Source organism: Sinocyclocheilus grahami, unplaced genomic scaffold (genome assembly GCF_001515645.1).
Source record: "Sinocyclocheilus grahami isolate Dianchi unplaced genomic scaffold, SAMN03320097.WGS_v1.1 scaffold484.1, whole genome shotgun sequence".
NCBI lineage: Eukaryota > Metazoa > Chordata > Actinopteri > Cypriniformes > Cyprinidae > Sinocyclocheilus > Sinocyclocheilus grahami.
Window position 1 is genome coordinate 403,710 of NW_015505663.1, and position 23,555 is coordinate 427,264.

At 36.7% G+C, this 23,555-nt stretch overlaps 2 protein-coding genes across 7 annotated transcripts in view; one reads left to right on the forward strand and one right to left on the reverse strand.

Annotated features, from left to right (window-relative positions):
• Window positions 1–2,536, reverse strand: part of wnt7ba (wingless-type MMTV integration site family, member 7Ba) — a 10,994-nt gene extending 8,458 nt beyond the window's left edge. Inside the window, exon 1 of the mRNA XM_016236202.1 lies at window positions 2,300–2,536. Within this exon, the coding sequence (XP_016091688.1) occupies window positions 2,300–2,382 (83 nt within the window). The 5' untranslated portion in view covers window positions 2,383–2,536. The remainder of the gene's footprint in view (window positions 1–2,299) is intronic.
• Window positions 2,537–5,654: 3,118 nt separating this feature from the next.
• pparaa (peroxisome proliferator-activated receptor alpha a) overlaps window positions 5,655–23,555 on the forward strand; it is a 58,229-nt gene continuing 40,328 nt past the window's right edge. For 2 of the 6 annotated variants that reach the window (XM_016236223.1, XM_016236224.1), the window contains exons 1-3: window positions 5,655–6,020; window positions 6,916–6,986; window positions 9,774–9,826. The gene's annotated coding sequence lies outside the window, so the exon portion shown is untranslated. Of the gene's footprint in view, window positions 6,021–6,915; window positions 6,987–8,700; window positions 9,042–9,773; window positions 9,827–23,555 lie in introns of those variants that run through there. The other 4 variants (XM_016236225.1, XM_016236226.1, XM_016236227.1 and 1 more) reach the window with 4 other exon arrangements.

Consider the following 23,555-nt stretch of genomic DNA (forward strand, 5'->3'; position numbering starts at 1 on the left):
TTTCCACATCAATCTACACTCCATACACCATACTGACAAAGCAAAAACAGAATGGTCACAACTTCGTAAATTTATTACAAATAAAAAACTGAAATAAGTACATTGCATAAGAATTCATACCCTTAACTAAATATTTACCTGAAGCACCTTTACAGTCTCAAGCCTTTTGATGCGTTTGATTCGTTTGATGCAACAAGCTTTTCTCATCAGCATTTTGCAATTATCTGCCATTCTTCACCTCACCTCTTCACCTCTCAAGCTCTGTCAGGTTGGATGGGGGCAGACACACATTTTCAGGTTTCTCCAGAAATATTTGATTGTGTTCAATCCCAGGCTGTGGCTGGGCCACTCAATTACATTCACACAGTTGTCTATAAGCCACTCTTGCTGTGTGCTTAGGTTCATTGTCCTGTTGGAAGGTGAACCTTCTGCCCAGTCTGAGGTTCTGAATGCTCTGGACTGGGTTTTCATTAAGACTATCTCAATATTTTGCTGCACTGAGCGTTTCTTCTACTCTAACGAGTCCCTCAGTCCCTGCTGCTGAAAAACAGCCCCACAGCATGAGGCTGCTACCAGCACACTTTACTTTTGGGATGGTACTCTGCAGGTGATGAGCGGAGCTGGTTTCCTTCAAACATGATGCTTAGAATTGAGGTTCATCAGACCAGAGAATATTATTTCTCACAGTCTGAGGGTCCTTTAGGTGCTTTTTTGTAAATTCCAAGTGTGTTTTCATGTGTCTTGACTGAAGAGAGGATTGAGTTTGGCCACACCGCCATAAAGACTGGATTAGAGTGTTGCAGCGATGTTTATCCCTATCTCCACATATGATCATGGAGCTCAACTAGAGTGACCATCAGGTTCTTGGTCACCATGCTAACCAAAGCCCTTCTCCATCAATTGCTGAGTTTGGCCAGGAGGCCAGCTCTAGGAAGAGTCCTGGTTGTTTCAAACGTCTTCCATTAAGGGTAACAGAGACTACATGCTTCTGTGACCCTTCAATGAAGCAGAATTTTTCTTCTCTTCCACAGATGCGGGGCTTGACGCAAACCTATTTCTGAGCTCTAAAGGCAGTTCTTTTGACCTCGGGGCTTGGTTTTTCTCTGAAAAAGCTTTTTAACATCTTTGCAAATTTATTACAAATAAAAAACTAAAATGATTCCATTGCATAATTAAGTATCTGGGACAGTTGAAATTTAGCTCAGGAGCATTCATTTTGCTTGTAGATATTACTACACTTCGAGTGAAATTCAATTGAATGGGTATGATCTGGAAAGGCACACACGTCGTAATAAAAGGTCTAACAGCTGATAATGCATATCAGAGAAAAACCAAGCCCCAAGGTCAAAAGAACTGCCTTTAGAGCTCAGAAATAGGTTTGTGTCAAGCCCCACATCTGTGGAAGAGAAGAATTCTGCTTCATTGAAGGGTCACAGAAGCATGTAGTCTCTGTTACCCTTAATGGAAGACGTTTGAAACAACCAGGACTCTTCCTAGAGCTGGCCTCCTGGCCAAACTCAGCAATTGATGGAGAAGGGCTTTGGTTAGCATGGTGACCAAGAACCTGATGGTCACTCTAGTTGAGCTCCATGATCATATGTGGAGATAGGGATAAACATCGCTGCAACACTCTAATCCAGTCTTTATGGCGGTGTGGCCAAACTCAATCCTCTCTTCAGTCAAGACACATGAAAACACACTTGGAATTTACAAAAAAGCACCTAAAGGACCCTCCGACTGTGAGAAACAAGATTCTCTGGTCTGATGAACCTCAATTCTAAGCATCATGTTTGAAGGAAACCAGCTCTGCTCATCACCTTTTTGCTTGACAATTATGGTGTATGGAGTGTAGATTGTTGTAATTTAAAGCAGTTTAACATAAGGCAGCAACAAAATAAAAATGTGAAAAAAATTAAGGGGTATGAATACATCGCAAGGCACTCTCTCGCTCTCTCTCTCTCTCTCTCTCTCTCTCTATATATATATTCTAAATATAACGAGTCATTGAGCATTTGTTTTTCAAGCACAAAATGGCTCAAACATAATTAACAGCATATGCACATACTCAGTCTCATGGTGTAACACAGCAGGTGCACTAAATAATGCCATTTCCAACAAATGTGGACATGATGATTTGTTTGCACTCTTAAAAACCATTCATATCCAGATGACTGTCTAATCTTGCAATGCAATAACGATAAACCGTAACGCTTTAATTTTCTCCAGTTGTTGACTGTTGTGCCAAAAGCGCCGAAAGGATATTAAAGGTCAGAATAAAAAAGCAGTTGTTCAAACCTACAGGTAGCTGCCGCTGCTGAGGATGAGGAAGATCTGGGGGTAGTAGACTGACAGCAGTGCACCGCAGGATGAGATGCTGCGCATGGTGACATGCGTGGAGAAAGCGAACTTCTGAAGTTTTGCCGTGACGTTACGCTGCTGCTCTGCGCGCCGCGGTCCGTGCGTGAGCTGCGGGCGCGGAGACACGATCCGTCATCTCCTGCGCGATACGGGCTAATTCAGAGTGTGCTCCCGCCGCGGGCTGACGGCTGATTTGAGGGATTTCGGGTCTAGCGTCGGTGCTTTGCCATTGGCAGAGGGGGGGACACTCCAGTCCGCCCACCTTTACGGGCACGGTTGAGTGACATCTCCGCCTTTTTGTGATATATTGCGCCTAATGTCAGAGAGATTGATGAGACATGGACAGAAATCTGATTCGAAACCGTTTCTTTTCATAATAATAGTTGCACGGTCTATTAAGAAGACCTTGTTTACTTCTTGTAAGACACAAAAAGCGAAAGCTCGGGGTTTATAAAGTGTTCTGCTTTGGCAGACTACAATTCCTTTCAGTAAATGATGCATGCAGCTTCTCTCATCACAGTAGATGGCAGGCATGGGTCACCAATCGGAGCTGTATAACGAGGGTGCGAATTATGAGGGGGTTTGGGATGGTCTGAGCCCCCTAATTAAGGCTTGAACCTTCTCAACTGATTTCAACATAAAAACGTATAGATCTATTCTTTTTTTACATAGTATGTAGGTATAACTAGTGCTGTCAAACGATTAATCACGATTAATCGCGTCTAAGTTATTGTTTACAAAATATGTGTGTACTGTGTATATTTATTATGTATATATAAATACACAAACACATTATATATATATATGAAAAAAATATGTGTATATATATATATATATATATATATATATAATTTATATATAAATATTTTATACATAAAACATATTTTTCCTATATATATATATATATGCATGCATGTGTGTGCATTTATATATACATAATAAATATACACAGTGACAGTACACACACACATATTATGTAAACAAAAACTTTCATTTAGGATGCGATTAATTTTTTAACAGCACTAAAAAGGTTCAGTAACCACAAAAGTTAGATTACAAGTAAGTTACAAAATCGCCAAGAGATCTAGAAAAGAAAAAGTCATCAGCTTGACTCGGTAACCATAGCAAGAGTAGCGATTTCGAGCGCTTTCTTTCAGGTCCCATATCGGACGATAGCTAATAAAAATTCCACGTATGTGATTGTTTATCGCTGTATTCCACATTATCCTGTCACATGTATCTCAGTGCAGTGTTTTGTTTTAAAAGTCCTTAAGATATCCCTAAAGACATGTTCCTGCCCTTGTGGCGCAACATCAGTTGTGTTGGCTGAGGTGAAACTTATTGACATGAAATGAACTTAAAAGTAACTGAATATTTTGTAGACTGTATACAACTAAGCAATGATCTGGCAAGTAACAGACTGTGCTGGAAAATCCAACTTAAGATGGTTTCTAGCTGGTTTTAGATGCTCACTAGCTAGTCATTCCTGATTTCTTTTTCTTCTTTAATAACATTTTCTGGCTGAGTGATGTTTTTTTTTTTTAGATATTATTTAATATTTTATTTTATTTTCTGCACATTTTATTGGATAAATATTGCCTTGTTTGCAACTAAACTTCCATCTGTACCTGACAGATAAAACAGTACTCTGTCTGTTTTAAGTGGCTTTGTAAAGTATTTTTTATGAATGGGTATTACATTCAGAAATACATTTGTGAAATTGTTATTCCTGACTATAAACCACAGATTCAGCAGACTTGACTTAAAGGAGCCTTGAGTGTGAAAAAAATCACACTAATGATCTCTGAGAGCCAATAATAGGGGTAGGTAAATGAGTATTTTCCTTAACAGAGTTTATAGTATTGTAAGTTAAGGTCAAGTTTTTTTGTTGTTTCTATTAAAACATTTAACATGTCGAGACAGAAATTCTTAATATTAATGTTGCGAATTAGTATGTGAATAAGTCTTTAATGAATGAATGCATGACTCACATCACACACTGTTAGCCAAAACCTGATAAAAATGCCCTTCAAAATGCCTTTGATGGCAAACACACACGCACACACAGGTTTAACATCATATCACATGATAGCCTGAAGTCCTTCTCACTTAACCCATTTAATCCCGTTTGTGACTAAAACGTTTTTTTGTCAGCTATAAAAAAAATGAAAGTGCATTTTAATATTGTTGGTGTAAATACATGACTGAAGCTGTTTAATGACAATTTGCCTTTCTGAAAGATGATGCCAAGGCTCCATAAAACATGTCATAATACAGATAAAGCTACCATAATTGATGCATATAATATTAAAAGGGTCCATTATTCTCATATAAATCATGATGATAAACATGTAAATATGTCAGTGGTCACATTTTTAAATAAGTAACTGACTGATTCATATTATACAACTGTAGATTTTGTCTTTTGAAGTATTGCCACATTAAATAAAACAAAGTAAAATAAATAAATGATTATTATTTCTTATTTCTTTTTTTTAAACATTCTGTTTGGTCTCTTAGAGCAACTGTTTACACGTATGACCAGGGATATACTTTTACTAGTTGTTTATATGGTCCTTTTTTATTTTATTTATTTATTCTTTTAGAAAAGCCATGAAGTTTATTTCATTGTAACGTTACTATCCAAGAATTAAAATACATGTGCTCACTAAATGGGTTAAACGACGGCTTACAAGACCCGGGACATCTACAAACTTTTATGAAAATCTTTACAGAACGGTTAAACGCCTGTAAATATTTCATAAGCAGACATTTATACTAAGTGGTTGGTAAAATATTTTATTATTACTACATAAATCGGCAAGCCAACAGGTAGTATGTCTTATTTATTTCAGAGATCAGCAAATGAGCAAATATAATTCCTAACACCCTCTTCCTCATAAAAAAAAAATCAAGGATGTTTTTAAACCACAATTTTCTTTTCTCTACTTGTATTTACCTACGGTGTTTCTTTCTCTGAGATCAACCACAACAGACTTCTCAAGTCGAAACTTTTTAACGTTTTTTAAGGTTTTTCGTCGGTTTGAAAACGGACTGCGTATTCGTCGAGCTGTTAGTCTCTGAGGTAAATCTGCCGGACGGGCCCATGAATTAAAAGAAAAAATGCCCACAGCCACCATCATTATATATCCAATGTGAATGAGAGTAAACAGTGTGTTATTTAGTGCTGATATTAGGTCAGCGGCTGCTGTCTGGCTCTTGTGTAACGGTCGCTGTGCGCGTGTGTGTGAATCACAGTTCACCTTAGCTGAACTTGTGTGATCTTCTAGTTCACGGTAGTTAGTGTGAGGCTGTCGGTCCGCTCCGGTGTGGCTGTCGCGAGGATGAACAGCTCCTCTTGATCATTACCAAAAAAAAAAAAAACTACCTTTAAAAGACGTAGTGTGTCGTCATGTTTTTGTGTAGATCAGAAGGTTGTGATAGTTTGCTGGCGGACAGACCGCATTAACGGTCGTGTGTTAACCGCGTTCAAGAATTTCAGCCTGGACTTGAAAAATAATAACGGTCGTCGTGGTTTTACCCAACGACTCCCGTCAAGTTTCCTTTGTTTGTTTTGCCGTTGCTCGTTTCTAACGACAACTAAAGGAGCACGAATGATCCAGATGAAGCTACGAAGCGGAGGAAACGCGGACGTAAATAATGTAAGTTTGCCGTTATCATAGTTTACTCGGTTCCATCGGTCGGTTTTTTTCTGTATTGTTTTTATTTCGCCGTTACGCTTGAAATTACATGCGCCAATCATACGAAGCCGGCATGTGGGGCATTATTGAACTGTAGCCTAGTTTTCACAGCTTCTTTTCCTGGCATCAAATGTAAAATAACGTTATCTGTCGAGCACGCACTCGAATGAATTAAACGAGGAATAACGTTAACTCGTTTTGTTAGTGCATGTCGAGGAGAATAATGGAGTTAGAGACACATAAGAGGTCAGTTTTTCATGGCCAGACGTTTTTGTTCGTGCTTTTCAAATAATCGATCGTGCGGCTCTCTTATTTGGGGTTGTGTAAATTCTTCTCTTTTATTGAAGGCACCATGAGGCTGATCTGCTCTTCTCATTTCAAAGAAAAATAAATCGAGTGTGTGTATTTCATAAATAGGGTTGCTCAGTAGAATATTTCTGCCAGGCTTATGTATTTTTTTTACAACCTATTTCATCCCGTCTATATCAAACTGGACTGAGGTTGTGGACAGTGTGTCATGCAACATAGTGAAATGAATAGATGAATCTCAACTGATATGATTATTATTAAAATAAAATATTTTTTGATCCCTTTGTACTGAAAATGTATGCTGTAATATCTTAGGTGGCCTCCTTGACTTGTATCATGCATAAACAAGTCCTAAGACAATATGCTCCTTTTAGAGTTGATGATAATGCAGTTATTGAAATACATGCCAGTTATTTGACCAGGCTTTGTTTCTCTAAATGCATATTGCTATGTTGCAGACTTTGTTTTTGTTTTTTACAGCCAGTGAGAATAGAGCTTATTCTGAAATGTTAGACTGTGTGTGTGTGTGTGTGTCTGTGTGTTGCAGTGGTGCTTGAAATGGCGAAAATCTATATCGGACTCAACCCAGAGATGGAATGTACGTCCACCTTTTATCTGGTACGATTTTGTCTTTAAGTATACATATAAATATACAGAGTGAGTGTAAATAAACTCAGTGTAAATAATAGAATGAGATAATAATCTGCTGTTATATGCTAAAAGTGAGATTGCCTTTATCTGTGCACTTTTTTGTACACGTACATCAGACAGATGTTAGAATAATGAAGCCTACTGAATAATATAAACTACAGTTTCATGCACGTATAATGCTTTATTGTGCATAAGTGTTTTGTGATGTATTATTAATAGATATGAAAGTGCATGGATTTGTGCATCTCATTATGTATCTGTGAGGCTTTACTTCTGGTTGTTGACCGCTCTGTGTGTTACACATACATGCTGTGTTAACCAACATCCTTTGAGTTATTTGTTATGCTGACTGTGCTATTACCAACCTAGGCTAAAATGGGCTTCTTATGCTCTAATTGTCTTCTGTGAATGAGTTGCTAAACTGAAATTAGCAAGAACTTTAAATATATTTTAAAAACACAATTTTATCATCAGCAGATTTATTTCTCCTTTTGTAAAATGTGTTATGAGTTTGTTGTCAGTGGTAATTTTGGTAAAAGTGCATAAAAAAAATTCAGATGCAGCTTTAGTTGTCCTTATCGTTGCTTGTTTGCATTTTGAATAAATAGAAGTAGCCTCGAAACCTAAGCAGAAAATAAGATTTTTTTTTTTAAAGTCTGGGGATGTTTTAGGTATTTTTGAGGTTTTACACGAAACCTCAGTCAGATGTTTTACATATGCATGCCTCTTAATGTGACCCAACGCTCACTGTAAACAATGTCATGCATTATTTTGAAGGGCCTGTATATTTTTCTTTTTTTCCTCAATAATTTTTCCTGTCGTATACCTTCTAAAATAGGAGGAGACATTCAGAATGCAGATGATGTCAGCACTTCAAAACAAAAAGAAAAATCAGTAATTTTCAGTTGTCTTAATGTTGTCTCTCAGCACTTGATTTGTCTTGCCAAAAATATCTTTTCATTTACATTACATGGAAATAACCAAACCGCCGTTGAACACAGAGCTACGTAACCCTAGGCAGGAAGGCTCAGGCCAGGCCGATGCTGAGAGCGCACGACCGAGGCCAGATTGCATTCCGTAGGTCTTGCTGAGTTCGTAAAGTGTGTGTGCATGCTGGAAGTGTCTTTCCATGACTGGGCCCTGGTGCTACAGCCACGCCAAACTGTCAATCCCACAGGAATGTCTCCCCAAACTCTTTGCAACAGATGACAGAAATTTGGCGTATGGTATTGTCATATTTTTTTTCTCTCAGACTTTTTTCTTCATCCCTTCTCTGCTTTTGTGCTCAGCCTCAAGTTTTTCAGTGCGCTTTCCCTTTCTTCCCTTGCTGCATTTCAGCAGAGATAGAAGGCCAAACATGTAATGTGTCAACATGACCTGGACTCGGTACTGTAATCTGAGCATTTTGCTTGGCCTTTCAAAATGATTTGATAATCATGACGGCTCGTTACCACCATCTTTTGCTAAAACGGTTTGAAAATCACCAGATAATTGAGCAAAGCCAACCGAACCCTTCAAGACTACAAAGAGGCGAACAATCCGCACTCTTTGCATCGACAGAGTCATAAATTCATGTCTCTTCGCTGGCCCATTTCCAAGCCGGATTACCTCAGCTAACCCTACGAAAAAAGCATACATTATTTGAAATTTTAAATGCAATCACCATAGGGAGGGGGAGGCGCGTTGTCTAACCTGACACATTCACACAATCAATCCACGCTTTTGTGTGGCTCTCAGATATGAGTGGCTGGATGGTTTGAGTGGCCTGTAGTGTCAGCTGAGGTCAGGGGCGTGTCCTGAGCTTTTAGCCTGTAGCCTATCTGAAGCTGGCACTAAAAGGTTGCACAGATGTGAGGAAGAGCCAATAGAGCAATACGTGTCCTACAGGAGTCGGGAACATTATAGAGCACAAGGGGACGTGCCTAAGCCGCTCAGATTCCGAGTGCAGCAGAGGACAGTCAGACTGACACACATTCTGTAGTCACAGGGCTGTGTTTTACCTGTCATGCAGGGAGACATCAGGTGACGCATTTTGTGAATGCGTGTGCACGAGGGAACCTAGGTCGCGCTGATTTATGTATGTCAGCGTGTGTGCGCTTTCATTTTAGAGAGCAAACTTGTGGGTATGAGCGAGGAGCTCTTAAGTGCTTGACCTAATTTTGCAGGCAGAGAAGAATTCGGCAGTGAAGGCCTTCCTCTGTTAGTGTGAGGTTGCTGTGCTGGGTGTTTCCTCCCAGGGTCTAACAGGAAGCTCATGTTTGAGTTCATTTGAGGACAGGGAGAAGGCTTTTCTTTCCACTGTGGATCGTTCTAGAGAGGGAGAGAAAGCCAGGGCCTCAGCTCTGAATTGCCCTTGTGCAGTCTGGCATCTGTTTTAGCTCCTTATACTGCTGTATTGTCTGTTTTGGCAGAACTTAGGTTTTTTTTTTGCTCCTGCCAAGAAAACATCTATTTTTTGGGCTTACAATGAGCAGAAGCTGAGATCCTGAGTCAAAAATGACTTAATGAATCCTGCGAGCAAATGAAACAATCCCCTGCAGGGTTCTTTTTTGCTTCCTTTGGTTCGGTTTTACATTCCAGGCTCAACTGAGCCAGGTCGTGACCCATGAAAATGCTGCTCTGTTCACGATGCTTTTGGATGAATATTCACAGCACAGATGAGCTTGTGGACAGTTATTGAAATGAGTTAAAGTTCTTAAAGTGCTTTCATTGAGTTTTAGTGAATGCTCATAGGCTGTGATTTGTTGTTCACAGGTTCAGGGGCTTTGGACTACACTGACAAACATGCGTATTGCAGGACTATGCAGGTGAGAAACATTTTAAGAAACTAAAGTGACCATCGACACACATTTGCAGTGCCACTCCATGCCACAACAAGCCAGTTTTGTAAAGGAATTCATACTTAGCATTAATTAAATAAATAAAAAATTCATAATTTTTACATTGATTTATTTAGCAGATGCTTTAGGGACTTAAAAATAGCCATATTTTACCTAACCATTTTGTTGCATTGGAAATATTACCTAAATGTTCAAAAGTTTACCCGTTTCTTTTACAATAATAACTATTTTACAAGATTTAATGATATTGTATATTCATCGTTTTAAATGCATACTGCAGCCAGTCTGCAGGCTTGCAGTGTTTGTGTGGTCTCTTTGAAATGTGAATTTTGTGTGGGAGGCCTCTCTATTCATCTTCCGTGAACGTTTCATGTTGATTGTGTAGTGAAGTAAGAAGATATCAGGTACTCTAGACATGTCCTTTCCAAATTAGAATCTTCATGACACGTATTGCATCATCCTATATGCTCTGATACTCGATTATATGTTACATCATACGCAGATCAAATATTTCATCAGACAGTGGGGTTGTTCAGATCTAGGGCAGGTCTTTAAGAGCTTATTTCTATGGTGGGCAGAGCAGAAAAATGATGAGAATTGACCTGTTAGTCTCCCATTGCATCAGTTTGACTGAAATTAGAGGCAGATTTGGGATGAAAGGTTCGCAGTATCCAGATTGTCTGAAAATGATCGCTTCAGCGTGCCAGTGTTCATAACCACACTGATCAAACATGATTTATCTTAGTGGTGAGGTTGTTGTCTGGTCTGCAGGGTTGTTTTTTTTGGCTTCTTTGCGACTGTTTTTCTCTGTTCTGTTCATCAATGTAGGTTGACATGTTGGTTTTTACATGGATTTCGAAGTGTGTGAAATTAGCACGACGTGAACGAAAACATTCTGTCTTTCTGATCTTTTACTTTTGCGAAACATCCCAGTATCTCCCAAATTATTTGATTTACTCAAGACTCAATGCTCCCAAACTTTGTAAGCAATCAGATAAGTATTAGGATGTTTATGTGGCATGTTTCAATATCCTCAGTGCATGTAGTGTGCAGTGGCGAAAAAGAGAGGAGGAGCATACTTGACACAGCTGGTTTATGAAGATGCACTGTCTTCACACGTTATTCACATTTCCTGGTCTCCTGCAGCGTGGATGTACTGTCAGGTCATGTGCTGTTTACAGGTGTCATCCAGATGTTTTCTTGCGTGCTCTGATGCTCCCTCTGTTAGTACTTAATGCCATTTTTGCAGAAATGTTCCTGGTAGAGCCTAAGAATATCACACTTACACAAGCTTAAAGAAAAAGAGACTTTTTATTTATTTATTTATTTGTTTTATTTTTTTGTGTGCAGAGGTAACGTGTGGCAAAAACGTGACCAGCTTGACACTGTCACAACTGGTTTCATCCAAGTCTTTGCAGAGTTTTCTTTGAGCTAAACAGGGTAAATAGTGACGAACAGACATACTTTTAGGAATACTTGAATCATGATTTTTAATGACCACTAAACTGTATAATTGACCCATCCAGCCAATTTACAACATAAATGTGCTAGTTTCATGTGTCATGTTTCTTTGCAGTCTCTTTGTTCTCACATAATGAAATTATTTAAACTCAAATCAATATTTCTTGTTCATTAATTATTTATTTCTTAAGTAGCTGCATAATAAATACATCAACGTTATGACATACCGTACATGAATTTATATAGTTATTTAAATAATAAACTGAAATAATGGCATTTATCAATATTTGCTGGAAAAAAGCCATCAAGTGAAGACATTACATTTTAATCTTTTAATAGATACATATATATTTCATAAATGTATATTTGTAATATAATACAATATAAATATGTTTTTGTTTTTGGGCTTATTGAAAATGCACATTCATTCTCTGCCAGCAGGAGGCGCTTTAGGTGCGGCAGAAATAGCGGTTTCCCCAGTAACGGCTGTAAACAAAACAGCGCTCTACTCATAAATGCTGCTTTATAAGCAAAACTTTCAAAAGACAGTCAGTTCCCTTCAAAGATGCATTCATATAAAAACACCCACGCCGTTTTGACTTTGAGACGTGCAGAGCTCATGTTTATTCAACAAAGTCAAAGCATTTTGGAAAATCTATTTGTGGCGGTCAGTGTTGATATTGTGGTGGGCCGTCACAAATAAATCAATGTATGGGAAACACGGTGTATATATATATATATATATATATATATATCTCTACCAGTGTGTATATATATATATATATACATATAAACACATGCAGTCGGACAACTGTTTTGGTTGATTTTGTCATATCACGCTGTTTTTCCAGCATCTTGCACCATGAGCACCATGTTTTTAAGACACTGTGTCAAGTTAAAAATATTGCAACTTTGAAAAATGCATGTCTTCTGTTCTGCTCTGTCCAGCTGTAATGTAAGAACCCAATCTGTGTGACTGTGAGCTACTCCGTCACAAATAAAACAATGTGTGGGAAACACAGTGTATATATATATATATATATATATATATATATCTCTACCAGTGTGTATATATATATATATATACATATAAACACATGCAGTCGGACAACTGTTTTGGTTGATTTTGTCATATCACGCTGTTTTTCCAGCATCTTGCACCATGAGCACCATGTTTTTAAGACACTGTGTCAAGTTAAAAATATTGCAACTTTGAAAAATGCATGTCTTCTGTTCTGCTCTGTCCAGCTGTAATGTAAGAACCCAATCTGTGTGACTGTGAGCTACTCCATCTGCTCTCCGTAGGTGTGGTTTAATGGTATCAGAATGTCATAACAATTTCATATCGTAGCAAAAGCTTCCAGTTCAGCCACTGCAACATCCAAACTTCTTCCCAGCTACACACTGTAAAAAAAATTCAACATTTACGGTAAAATGCTGGCAGCTGTGGTTGCCAGAACTTTACCGTAAAAAATATGGTAGCAACATTTTAGGTTTTCAGACTTAAATTCACAGTTAAAAAACTGCATTTCATTAACTGATATAATGTTAATACACCAACCTATTGAAGTACTAATTACCTGTTTTGTAACATTGTAATACACTGATAACCACCATAAACAGTTGGTGATGAGAAAGTCACATGATGAATCAAAGCTCTTCACAAGCAACTTTTCCACAAACTGGAGAGGTAAATACTAATATATAGAAGGTGCACAGTGTCATTCACACAAATAATAAACACCATCATGGTAACACATGTGATACTGAAATATTGCAATAAACTTTAATTTAACAACATTAGATGTAAGATAAATCCCTAATGTACACAACTGATAAGAAAAAAACTTAGAAGAAACGGTTATTTCAAAGAAAAAAACATCAAATGTGAAGCTTCATGCAGGGAATTCTGGGACTGTCAATTTACGTTTTTCACTGTAAATTATACAATGACTTGTTCTTTTTTCACTTCCAAAAACCATGATTTTAACAGTATTATACTGTAAAATTACATAAAATTAATAGGTTTTTACTGTAGCATTTTTATTGTTTTATTGTTAAAATCATGATAGTTTTTTTACAGTGCAGCGAATCGAGAATTTGCCCTGACAAAGACCAAATAAGGACTGTTTAGTTTGCATGAGTGTCAGAATTTGTGAAATTATCTCACATAGTAATAAAATCATCCAGCTTGAGCAGAACAGTGTCCTTGAGATATTTCATTGTTAGAGATCATAGCCATGCATAAAATGTTATTACATAAACTTTTTGTTTGGCATGTAATAAATCTCAAGTTGCACAGGTGTAAATCTTTTTATCAGCAAGTGAGCTGCTTGTGCCCATTGGTGTTTTTTAAATGATTTACCTAAGCTCACCGACAGACTATGAGTAATATGATTTTTATTTGACTGAAATAATATGACCTGTCGAACTTGTTCGTGCATCGTCTTCCACCTTCCTGCAAGTTATAATGACAAATGAGTGATGTGGTGTTTGTCACAGCTGCATTTGTCTTACATATCATCCTTTGCTTATAGTTTTCTCTTTTTCAAGAGCAAAGTCTTTGTTGTTTTGCGGAGTAATCAAATTTTTATGCAGGTTCTGTAGTAGTAGTGCAGTTGTGAAACTTGCTATTTTGTGTCTTTAAAACTCTGATGATTGTGACGACATCTGACAAGAGCTGATAAGAATCTACCCATCCGTTGGAATAAAGCCTCTTCCAGCTTTTTATTGGTAAAGATTCTCCCTTGTCACATTCAAGTGACCATTGTGTCAACCTTAAACAGTTCCGTTTGTTATATGATGTATTGCCTTTTCTACACAAAGCATTCAAGACAAAAATTTAAAAATGGCTGTCTCAATATTTCAAAGAACTGAAAAGCAAAAACACGCCTAAAACTGTGTTAACTAAGATATGGCAATATTCCGTCAACTATAAGAAAACTTATTGTAGATTTCTCCAAAAAAGTGTAAATAAAACATTGTTCTTTGTTTGAGCACCCCAGCAAGCCCGACACAGCAACGTTGGCTCAACTGTTGGCTTGAGTTTGGGAAAGTTTGCACAATTCCATTTGAGATGCAGAAATGGCTATTTTTGTCAATTTTTTTCTCTTAAAAAGAGATATTTTGTATTAATTCAGTCAGCTAGTTTTTAAATGACTAAATTATTTTCATGATAAAAATAATTGCAAAAAAAAAAAAGACAAAATGCTGAAGGTTTTTCAAACAAACATCCACCGAACCTCTCATAGACCTGTTTTGTTTTTCATTAGACTGTTGTTAATGTTGAGTTTGAAGGCCCAGCTCCAGACGAGGGCTGCTCCATGGGTAGGCCAATGTTGCATTGTTGGCAGTGGCTCATTTGAATAGCCCTTTAGTATTTTCTGTGAGCAAGTCAGCGCCATTTGCATTTGTTCCAGTCACAAAGGTTTACAGGTCAATAGAGACCAATCTAACATGCCGAGGAACCCTCTCTCCTCTTATTCTCCTTTCTCTCCTGTCTCTCAACCTTCTTTTGCCCTTCCTTGGTTGTCATGATAAACTCTGCCCGTCTCCCTGGGAATGTGTTTGTGCATGCGTATTGTGTGTGTGTGCGTAGCTACACCTCAAATGTCTGGTGAGTGATTAATTCTAAGCTGGGAATAAGATTGAAGAGAGGCCCCTGGTAACCCTCAAGCAAACACCAACAATAATTTGATTATCACACTTGAACATGCTTATTTAGCCCGTGCATGCGTGTGTCTGTAGGTCTGCACACTGAGGCAGAAGAACACCGAGCATACCTGAATGAATGGAACCCATTCTGGACAGTTGTTTGTAAGCAGTTTGAATGGCTGCAGTGCTGATACATAGCTTCTTAGACGCGCACACATAGAACCAGAAGTTCCAGGTCTTCATAATTAATCCTAGAGTGAGCTCATGGCTCAATCCTCAGAGCTTTAACTCTGTACTTTCCATATGTCACACTCCTGCATACATGCGCACATACAGAGAAAGATGCTTACGTTTTTTTTGCATGCTTTTAAGAATGACAGTTTAGTGTAAATGCAAGTATTTATTCATAATAAGTACCAGTTTAGTTGCATTCCTTTAGTTGAATTAAAGAAATAGTTCATCTGAAAAATTGCAATTCTGTCATTATTTGCTCAGTGTAATATCATTTGACTTTCTTTTGTCTGTGTAATTTAAATTGAGTTATTTACAGCAGAATGGCCAAGCTGCTTTTTTCCCATAATGTGAAACTAAATTATAACTACAGCAGGATTTAATACAGTGAATAATGACTTTAATTTCAGTCAGTTCCTCTCGTAAAGTCATTCCAAGAAGATTCTAAGGTGCATTTTGACTTTTTTAGAGCTTGACAGTTCCTGGTCCCCATCTTTTTTATTGAATAGAAGAGAGAAGTGGCAGCATTCTTCAAAAGTTCCCTTTTTATGTTCTACAGAGTACAAAAATTCGATAACACTTTACAGTAAGGTTCCATTAGTTAATGTTAATGTATTAACTAACATGAACAAACAATGAACAATACATTACAAATTAAATTCATTTTAAACCTCTTAAATCAATTTTTTAAATCATTTTCAAAGTTTTTAAATTCCTTGTTTTATTGTTGTGATTATTTTTTTCTTTTCTTTTATGTAAAGCACTTTGAATTACCATTGTGTATGAAATGTGCTATACAAATAAACTTGCCTTGATTTGCCTTACATACATACACTATTTATTAATCTTTGTTAATGTTAGTTAATGTACATAAAATTGTTCATTGTTAGTTCACAGTGCTTTAACTAATGTTAATAAGCGCAACTTTTAATTTTAATAATGCATTAGTAAATGTTGAAATTAACATTAACTAAGATTAATAAATGCTGTAGAAGTATTTTTCATGCTTAGTTTGTGTTAACTAATGTAGTCAACTAATGTTAACTAATGAACCTTATTGTAAAGTGTTACCAAAATGTTTAAAAAATATTTATAACAATATGAGAGTGATTCAATTATGACATTTTTGGGTAAACTGTTTCTTTTATTACTTTCAAATGTAATTTAATAATCACTATTTGAGCCTAGTTTACAACATATTGCTTTGAAAATAATTTCATACGTTCATGTTGGCCTGTATTTTTAAAATGTTTATATACATCTTGCATAGTAAAAATTGCGGTAATAGTGTCATGAGCATGTGTAGTTTAAATGTGCTTTAAATATGAAGTCCTCTGGTAGCGCAACAGTGTCATAGCCTACTTATTTATCTTTATCAGACAAGACACTGCAATTCATTTTCTTAATCCTTTTATTTATTATTTTAGTCAGAAGCTAACATTTTAACAAAATGTCTCCAGTTCAATCTTGGATATCACTCGTGACCGTCTGATATATCATGCATTGTAAAACGTGAATTCATGCTTAGTTTGTGTTAACTAATGTAGTCAACTAATGTTAACTAATGAACCTTATTGTAAAGTGTTACCAAAATGTTTAAAAAATATTTATAACAATATGAGAGTGATTCAATTATGACATTTTTGGGTAAACTGTTTCTTTTATTACTTTCAAATGTAATTTAATAATCACTATTTGAGCCTAGTTTACAACATATTGCTTTGAAAATAATTTCATACGTTCATGTTGGCCTGTATTTTTAAAATGTTTATATACATCTTGCATAGTAAAAATTGCAGTAATAGTGTCATGAGCATGTGTAGTTTAAATGTGCTTTAAATATGAAGTCCTCTGGTAGCGCAACAGTGTCATAGCCTACTTATTTATCTTTATCAGACAAGACACTGCAATTCATTTTCTTAATCCTTTTATTTATTATTTTAGTCAGAAGCTAACATTTTAACAAAATGTCTCCAGTTCAATCTTGGATATCACTCGTGACCGTCTGATATATCATGCATTGTAAAACGGGTAATAGTGTCATGAGCATGTGTAGTTTAAATGTGCTTTAAATATGAAGTCCTCTGGTAGCGCAACAGTGTCATAGCCTACTTATTTATCTTTATCAGAGACAAGACACTGCAATTCATTTTCTTAATCCTTTTATTTATTATTTTAGTCAGAAGCTAACATTTTAACAAAATGTCTCCAGTTCAATCTTGGATATCACTCGTGACCGTCTGATATATCATGCATTGTAAAACGTGAAAATAAGCAGTGGTTCCCTGATTGATATTTGATTTGATCTAACCCTTAAAATTATTTTAAGTGGCTTTGTCTAATATAGTCAGGTTGATTAAGTAATAATAAGTAATAACTTTATTTAGATTAACCACATGAAGCAAATCTCTATTATCAATGTTAGCTTTTCTGACATTTTCACAGTGTCTTGAGTTTTCGCTTTTAACAATGTTTTTAGTGAGGCCGCAGGAAGGCAGTGGTGATCTCTGCATCTCTCTTGTGGCCCGTTCTTGTCCCCTCTGAGCTGGACGTGTCAATTGCAGCACAAAACGTGGGCTGCTGGATCAGCATGCATGCTACATAAAGACTGCTTTTGTTATAGCCTGCACGCTCATGACCAATGGTATCTATAGTCACTCACCCCCAACCACATCAAACTATACCGGGCTGAGTGGAGAAACTCCCATGGAGGGAATGGACAGTGACTTTCAGTCTTAGAAGCTCACACCCATAAAACTTTATAGCAACATGAATAAATAAACTTGAAAGACGTGTATTTTCCTTCTGGGGACAATAAAATCGAGTTATATATATCATTATATAAGGATAACACAATTCTTAGCTATAGATCAGATCATGTTCCAGTGCAGCATAACTCACTCTGTTCGCCATTTGCAATGTAATTATGATTTCAAAATTCCACACAGCCCTTTAATGCTGTCTGTAGATGACGAGAAGAGCATGTGGCACTTGAGCGTGCATGTCTGTTGGGCCTCAGTCGACACGGGTTGGGTACCGAAACCCGGTACCAATATGGCACTGGTACCTATGTAACCGTATGTACTAGATCCGAATCAGAACGCAGATTTCAGTGCCTCATTTAGGTGCCATGTCTGAGCGATCGATTGAAATATTTGTCCTCCGGTTCTCCGAAACGGACGTAAGAAGCATCATCACCAGCACCGCATGTGAAAAATAATTTCCCGACTGAGAAAATGCACGTGAAGTCAAGTCGGAAAGCTCTAATAATACAAATCCAACACATCTTTGTAGTAACGAGAGTGTCCATGTTGTTTTCACTAAACATGCTTAAATTAAAATGCCTAATGCTAAACTTCCCTTGTATTCACATTTCTAAACCTGTTGTCCAACAAAAGAGAACATTATAACCTTTTTACTCCACAACACCAGTCAAATGCTTCCTTTTGTGATCTGATGTGGCTTCTTGTCACAGAATGAGGCAGAAAATATGTTCCATAGGCTACTTTAAAAAGAATACATCGATTAGCAATGGATTATAAATATACTTAATTATTATGAAAATACCAGAGATGGCTTGAATAACACAGATAAACTATATTGTCGCAGTCGAGTGTTTATTGTCTTTGTTTTATCATTCAAAAAGTTTATATGTTTTGATTACTCATTTACAGCTATAATAGCAATGCCTTTGTCCATATAAGGGATTTCCTGGAGGGTCATGAGATCCGCTACTTCTGTGACTGGATATGTGGATTTTTTGGCGTCCAGTATAAATTAGGGTTGGGCCGATAGACGATGCCATCGTCCATCACCGATGGCTGACAGACATCACGATGTTGAGCCGGCATCGTGACCCCCCCGCAATCCGCCGCATCCCAATTCCGTGTTCAGAAAAGAAATTAAGTGTACTACAGAAACCCCTAAAGGGAATAAATAGTCTATGAGATGGGAGAATAAAAAAATATTTCAATACTTTCTCTCGCAATTATATCATTGGGTAATTATACTGTATATAAATTGCGGGCATCTGGGAGCCGCTACTAATATGCAGGGCGTTGAAACAGCTTTTGAATGCACGCTCTCATTTTACTTTCACTTTCAAGATTCACGATAGCACAGACTCTATACTACGGACCAGTACTGCCGCTACCACACATTTGACAAGATTAGATATTTGTCAGTGGTGCTCAGTATCTGCAATCTGATGTCCAATCAGCCATCTCTCCTTACTCTGTGTATGTGGTAAGTGAACTTTCATGAACTATAATGTAACAGTCTACCGCTAGCAAGCGGCTAACCATGACCCTTTAGTGGCTCCATAGAACATCTATTTGTTTTCCGTGCCTTTCTGCATACGGATTCACGCTTCGGGCACACCCCCTAATCACCCATCAGCCCCCCATCACTGTAGACATCATCCGATGCCAATTTGGTTGACATCGCCCAACCCTAGTATAAATTAAACAGACATCATGTGTTTATAGTGCTAATGGCCATTCTATCATTTTGGGGGAAATTTTTTTTTTTTTATTTTTTTTTACAAGTATCGATTTAGGCACCAGAACTATTTTAAAAGTATCAATTTGGCACCGGTATCGAAAAAAAACCAAATGATACCCAACCCTACTTGGAGATAGAGCGATGAAGGCAGACGTTGCCTTGCAGCCATGCACCATGTTCACCTCAGCCTATTAAAGGTTGGGATTCCCATCGGGAGAACACTCATGCGCAGACAATTAATGGAACAAAAATAATAAGAAAAACCATGACAAGATAATACGTTTGCGATAATGAGCCTCCACTGACCTATAATCATCATTTTTAAATTAATTTTAACCAGGATAGTGTCCTTGAACACCAGCAATGACAAGTGCCACATTCCGTGTGGTTCTTCTAAAAATTGGATGTTATTATAGACTTGCGATGATGACCTAGGCAGAGATTGTCATTCCCGAGAGAGGAGGCCATCGTTTCATGGTCCTTCAGGAATGATTGCGAAATTATAGATGAAATTAAGATGATGCAGTACTAAGGGATTTTTTTATGCTGTATTAATTAGAACTAAAGTGTATGTAACTAAGACCATCGACAGATGCTAGTCTGGGTCAAATGATGTGTTTGTGCTCTAAACTGCATAGTGACTAAATTTAGTCTGAAGCTGAGCTCAATTAAAAAAGGAAATTGCACTGGAAATTTTATTTCATGGTCTTGACATCATTAAAACCATGCTTCACTTATCTCTTTATTTAATATAAAGAGTAAATCAGCAGTAAAAAAACATTTATGTAAAGATTTTCATTATCCAGAGGGTGTGAGTATATCAAAGCATCATCCAGCACATCCCTCGCTCCAGTCGTTGACGGTTGTGGGGTAAGAGGGTTGACTGGGTGTAGAAGGCTCAGCTGGGGCAAATCCTGGAGGTCTCATCCACTCGAGTCAGAAGCAAAGTGATGTGGCACATGCAGAAGCAGGCTGCGCTGGCTTTTAAGAGCCAGGACTTTTTAAGTGCCAGAACTGTCCCCATTCCCCTCGTACACACACACACAGCTCTCCAGCACTAAGGAAAATTAAGAAGGACTGGTGTGTTAAAATGTATTATTAGAACCAAACCAGAATGCACAGGCCGTTTGGAGTGGAGATGAGAGTTAACATGCATCAGAGGTTATTTAGGGGGGAGTAAACGGCACTGAATGATGCCTGCGCTGCGTGTTGGGGAAATTATTGGATACGGACATAGCAATTAAATTGTGCATTCAGTTTAGAGATTGAAGGTTTGTTGTATGTAGCTTCAAACATCTTTCCCTCTCAAAATGTTTGAATACATCAGAAGTAATTTATAATTTAGCACTATTTAAAACTGATTTAGAATCTCACATTTTGGTATACCGGTGGGCTGGAGTTCATTTGTGGTTAAATATTTGATAGTCATTTGTTAGAATAATGACTTTTTTGGTTTATGCCCTTTCCCCTACAGCTTGAAGTGATATATTTAGTTCTGTGAGCTGCATATGTCCCCTCAAAAATGGTGCACCTGTTCATTTTCATTTGTGCTTTTTAACTCATGTTTTTATTATGAAATGGTCTGGTAGTTTTTGGAAGTTTCAGAGTTAATCAAAGTGCCACAGAATCCTGCTCCTCTCTCCAAACACAAAGTGCTCAGCAGAAAGTTCTGGAGATAGGAGCATGCGGCAGTTAGCGGCCATGCGATTGAGCTCTTGTGAAGTGGACATAGAGAAAGTCTGTCCTGTCGTTTTTTTACAATTTTTTTTATCTGTGTCCCATTTTCCCCACACGACTGAATTTCTTAAGGTGAGTTACTTTTAGAGTAAAGTAGTTTTTAAAATGTTTCAGTGTATTTCCAGCTGTCAGATACAGATAAAATACGGAAGTGAGGTCAAAAAACTATTGTCAAATTAATTTCTTTTTAACCATTAAAGTGAGACCACCGTGATAAACTCACTCCTAATTAATGTTACTGCTTGAATTTGTTGTTAAATAGTATAAAAATAACACATAAGGGCACTTACGAAGTGTAATGATCGGAAAAAAAAGCCTTCTTTTTTGAAATACAAACTACCAAGCTTTAGGAACTGGATTATGTATAAATCTCAAAAATCCCAACAGATGTAATTTGCACTGATTTAAAATATATGAATAAATAGACATAAAAGTTCAATTGAAAAATGAAGCATGTGATGTGACTTTCAGATATGCATTAATAGATTTTATAATCATGGTTTTATATTCATTACTATTCATTAGAATAAAGTTTATTTTTACTATTTACTATTTTTACTATTTACTAAAATTTATATATAAAAATAGTATGTAAGGTAAGTTTGCATGTTTTAGGATAGAATTTATTTATTTATTATTTATTGTTGTTATTATTCCTGTTTAAATCCGAATGCACAGTGATTTAAAATAAAGTATGCATTGCTGAAATGTCAGCAGAGCCATTCAGTCATATCTTTCACTGTGTTAAACCCATTTTCCTTCAGTGCAGCAATTGTTCTAATTCAGAAATGTGTTAGGAATATTTTAATTTTAAAGACGTAGAGCTTCTGCCTTTTTTTAAATTGGTTTATTTATATAATTGCTAATAGGAACACACTTCTGGAAATGTTTAATCTCCACTGCCGGTAAAAGAAAAATGAGGACAAATCAAGGTGAGGTTGTTTCTTAAACTATTCAACTGAAAACATAAATTGTGCAATCTTTATGTCATTCTGTCAAAACGTAAAAAAGCAGAAGTGCCAGGGAAATATACGTTGTCATTCCTTTTTCCTTTCAACAGAAGTTAAATTACATTGCATAGGACACTTTTTTTGTCGTCCCATTTCTTTTTTGGAAACTGAAGATGTTTTCTCTTTTTATTTTAAAATAATAAATGTAAAATAGCACTTAGCCTATATGTTAAAAAAATAGTGACATTTCCATTTTCCATCATGAACAGTGAAATGTCATTCAGCCCTTGTCATATTGTGGTTGTTTGTTTCTCTGTTTTTGATGCCTAATGAGTCTTTTACTTATTTTATTCATTTGCTTTGTCTTTTATAATAACAGTGTTTACACTACTAAATTACAGTAAATTCATCTGCAATAAATAACCATACAAAAATAAATGTATTAAAATTTTGGGTAACAACCTTTTAATTTTGTTGCTACTACAAAGCAATTGTTCTCAGAATTCAGTAACATAAAATAATTTTCATATCATAGCATTTTTTTTTAAATGTATTTCTATAAATGCATCAAACATTTTCTTTTTTTTAATTTGTCTGAGGTCTCACAAAACATGTAATATTAATGTCTCTCTTTTTTTTTTAATAATATAATTATTAAATATAATAAATATGAGATTCATACCCTTTTTCCACCGCCATGATATTTTTTGTGATTTGTGAGTGTCATCTTAGTAGTGGTCAGATAGAAATATCACACCATAGAAAGTAACTTGCTTGCAAACCCAGACCAGACCATTGCTTTTTTTCTATTCTTTTTTTACCATATTTTATTTATCTGTTTTAAAATCATTCTTCTTTGTAGCCTTTTTTTTTAAATCAGTGCTGACTGTCGATGTAATGGCTTGGCACTCTGAACACACACGTTCAAGGTTATGCCTACTCTTTTGCAGAACCATAACAATCACACTGCACAGTTTCTTTCGTTACAAAATTTACACCAAAGTATGATCGTTGTATTTATAATACAGATAGCTGCATAATTACATGCAGGGAGCCTCATCCTGCCTGCGTGGACATAGGAGCATGCTCTTATCAGAGGTGACCGCCATGTTGTCTAACTGTCCTCCATTTTGTGGTTTCAGACCTTTACTGTAGTGTAG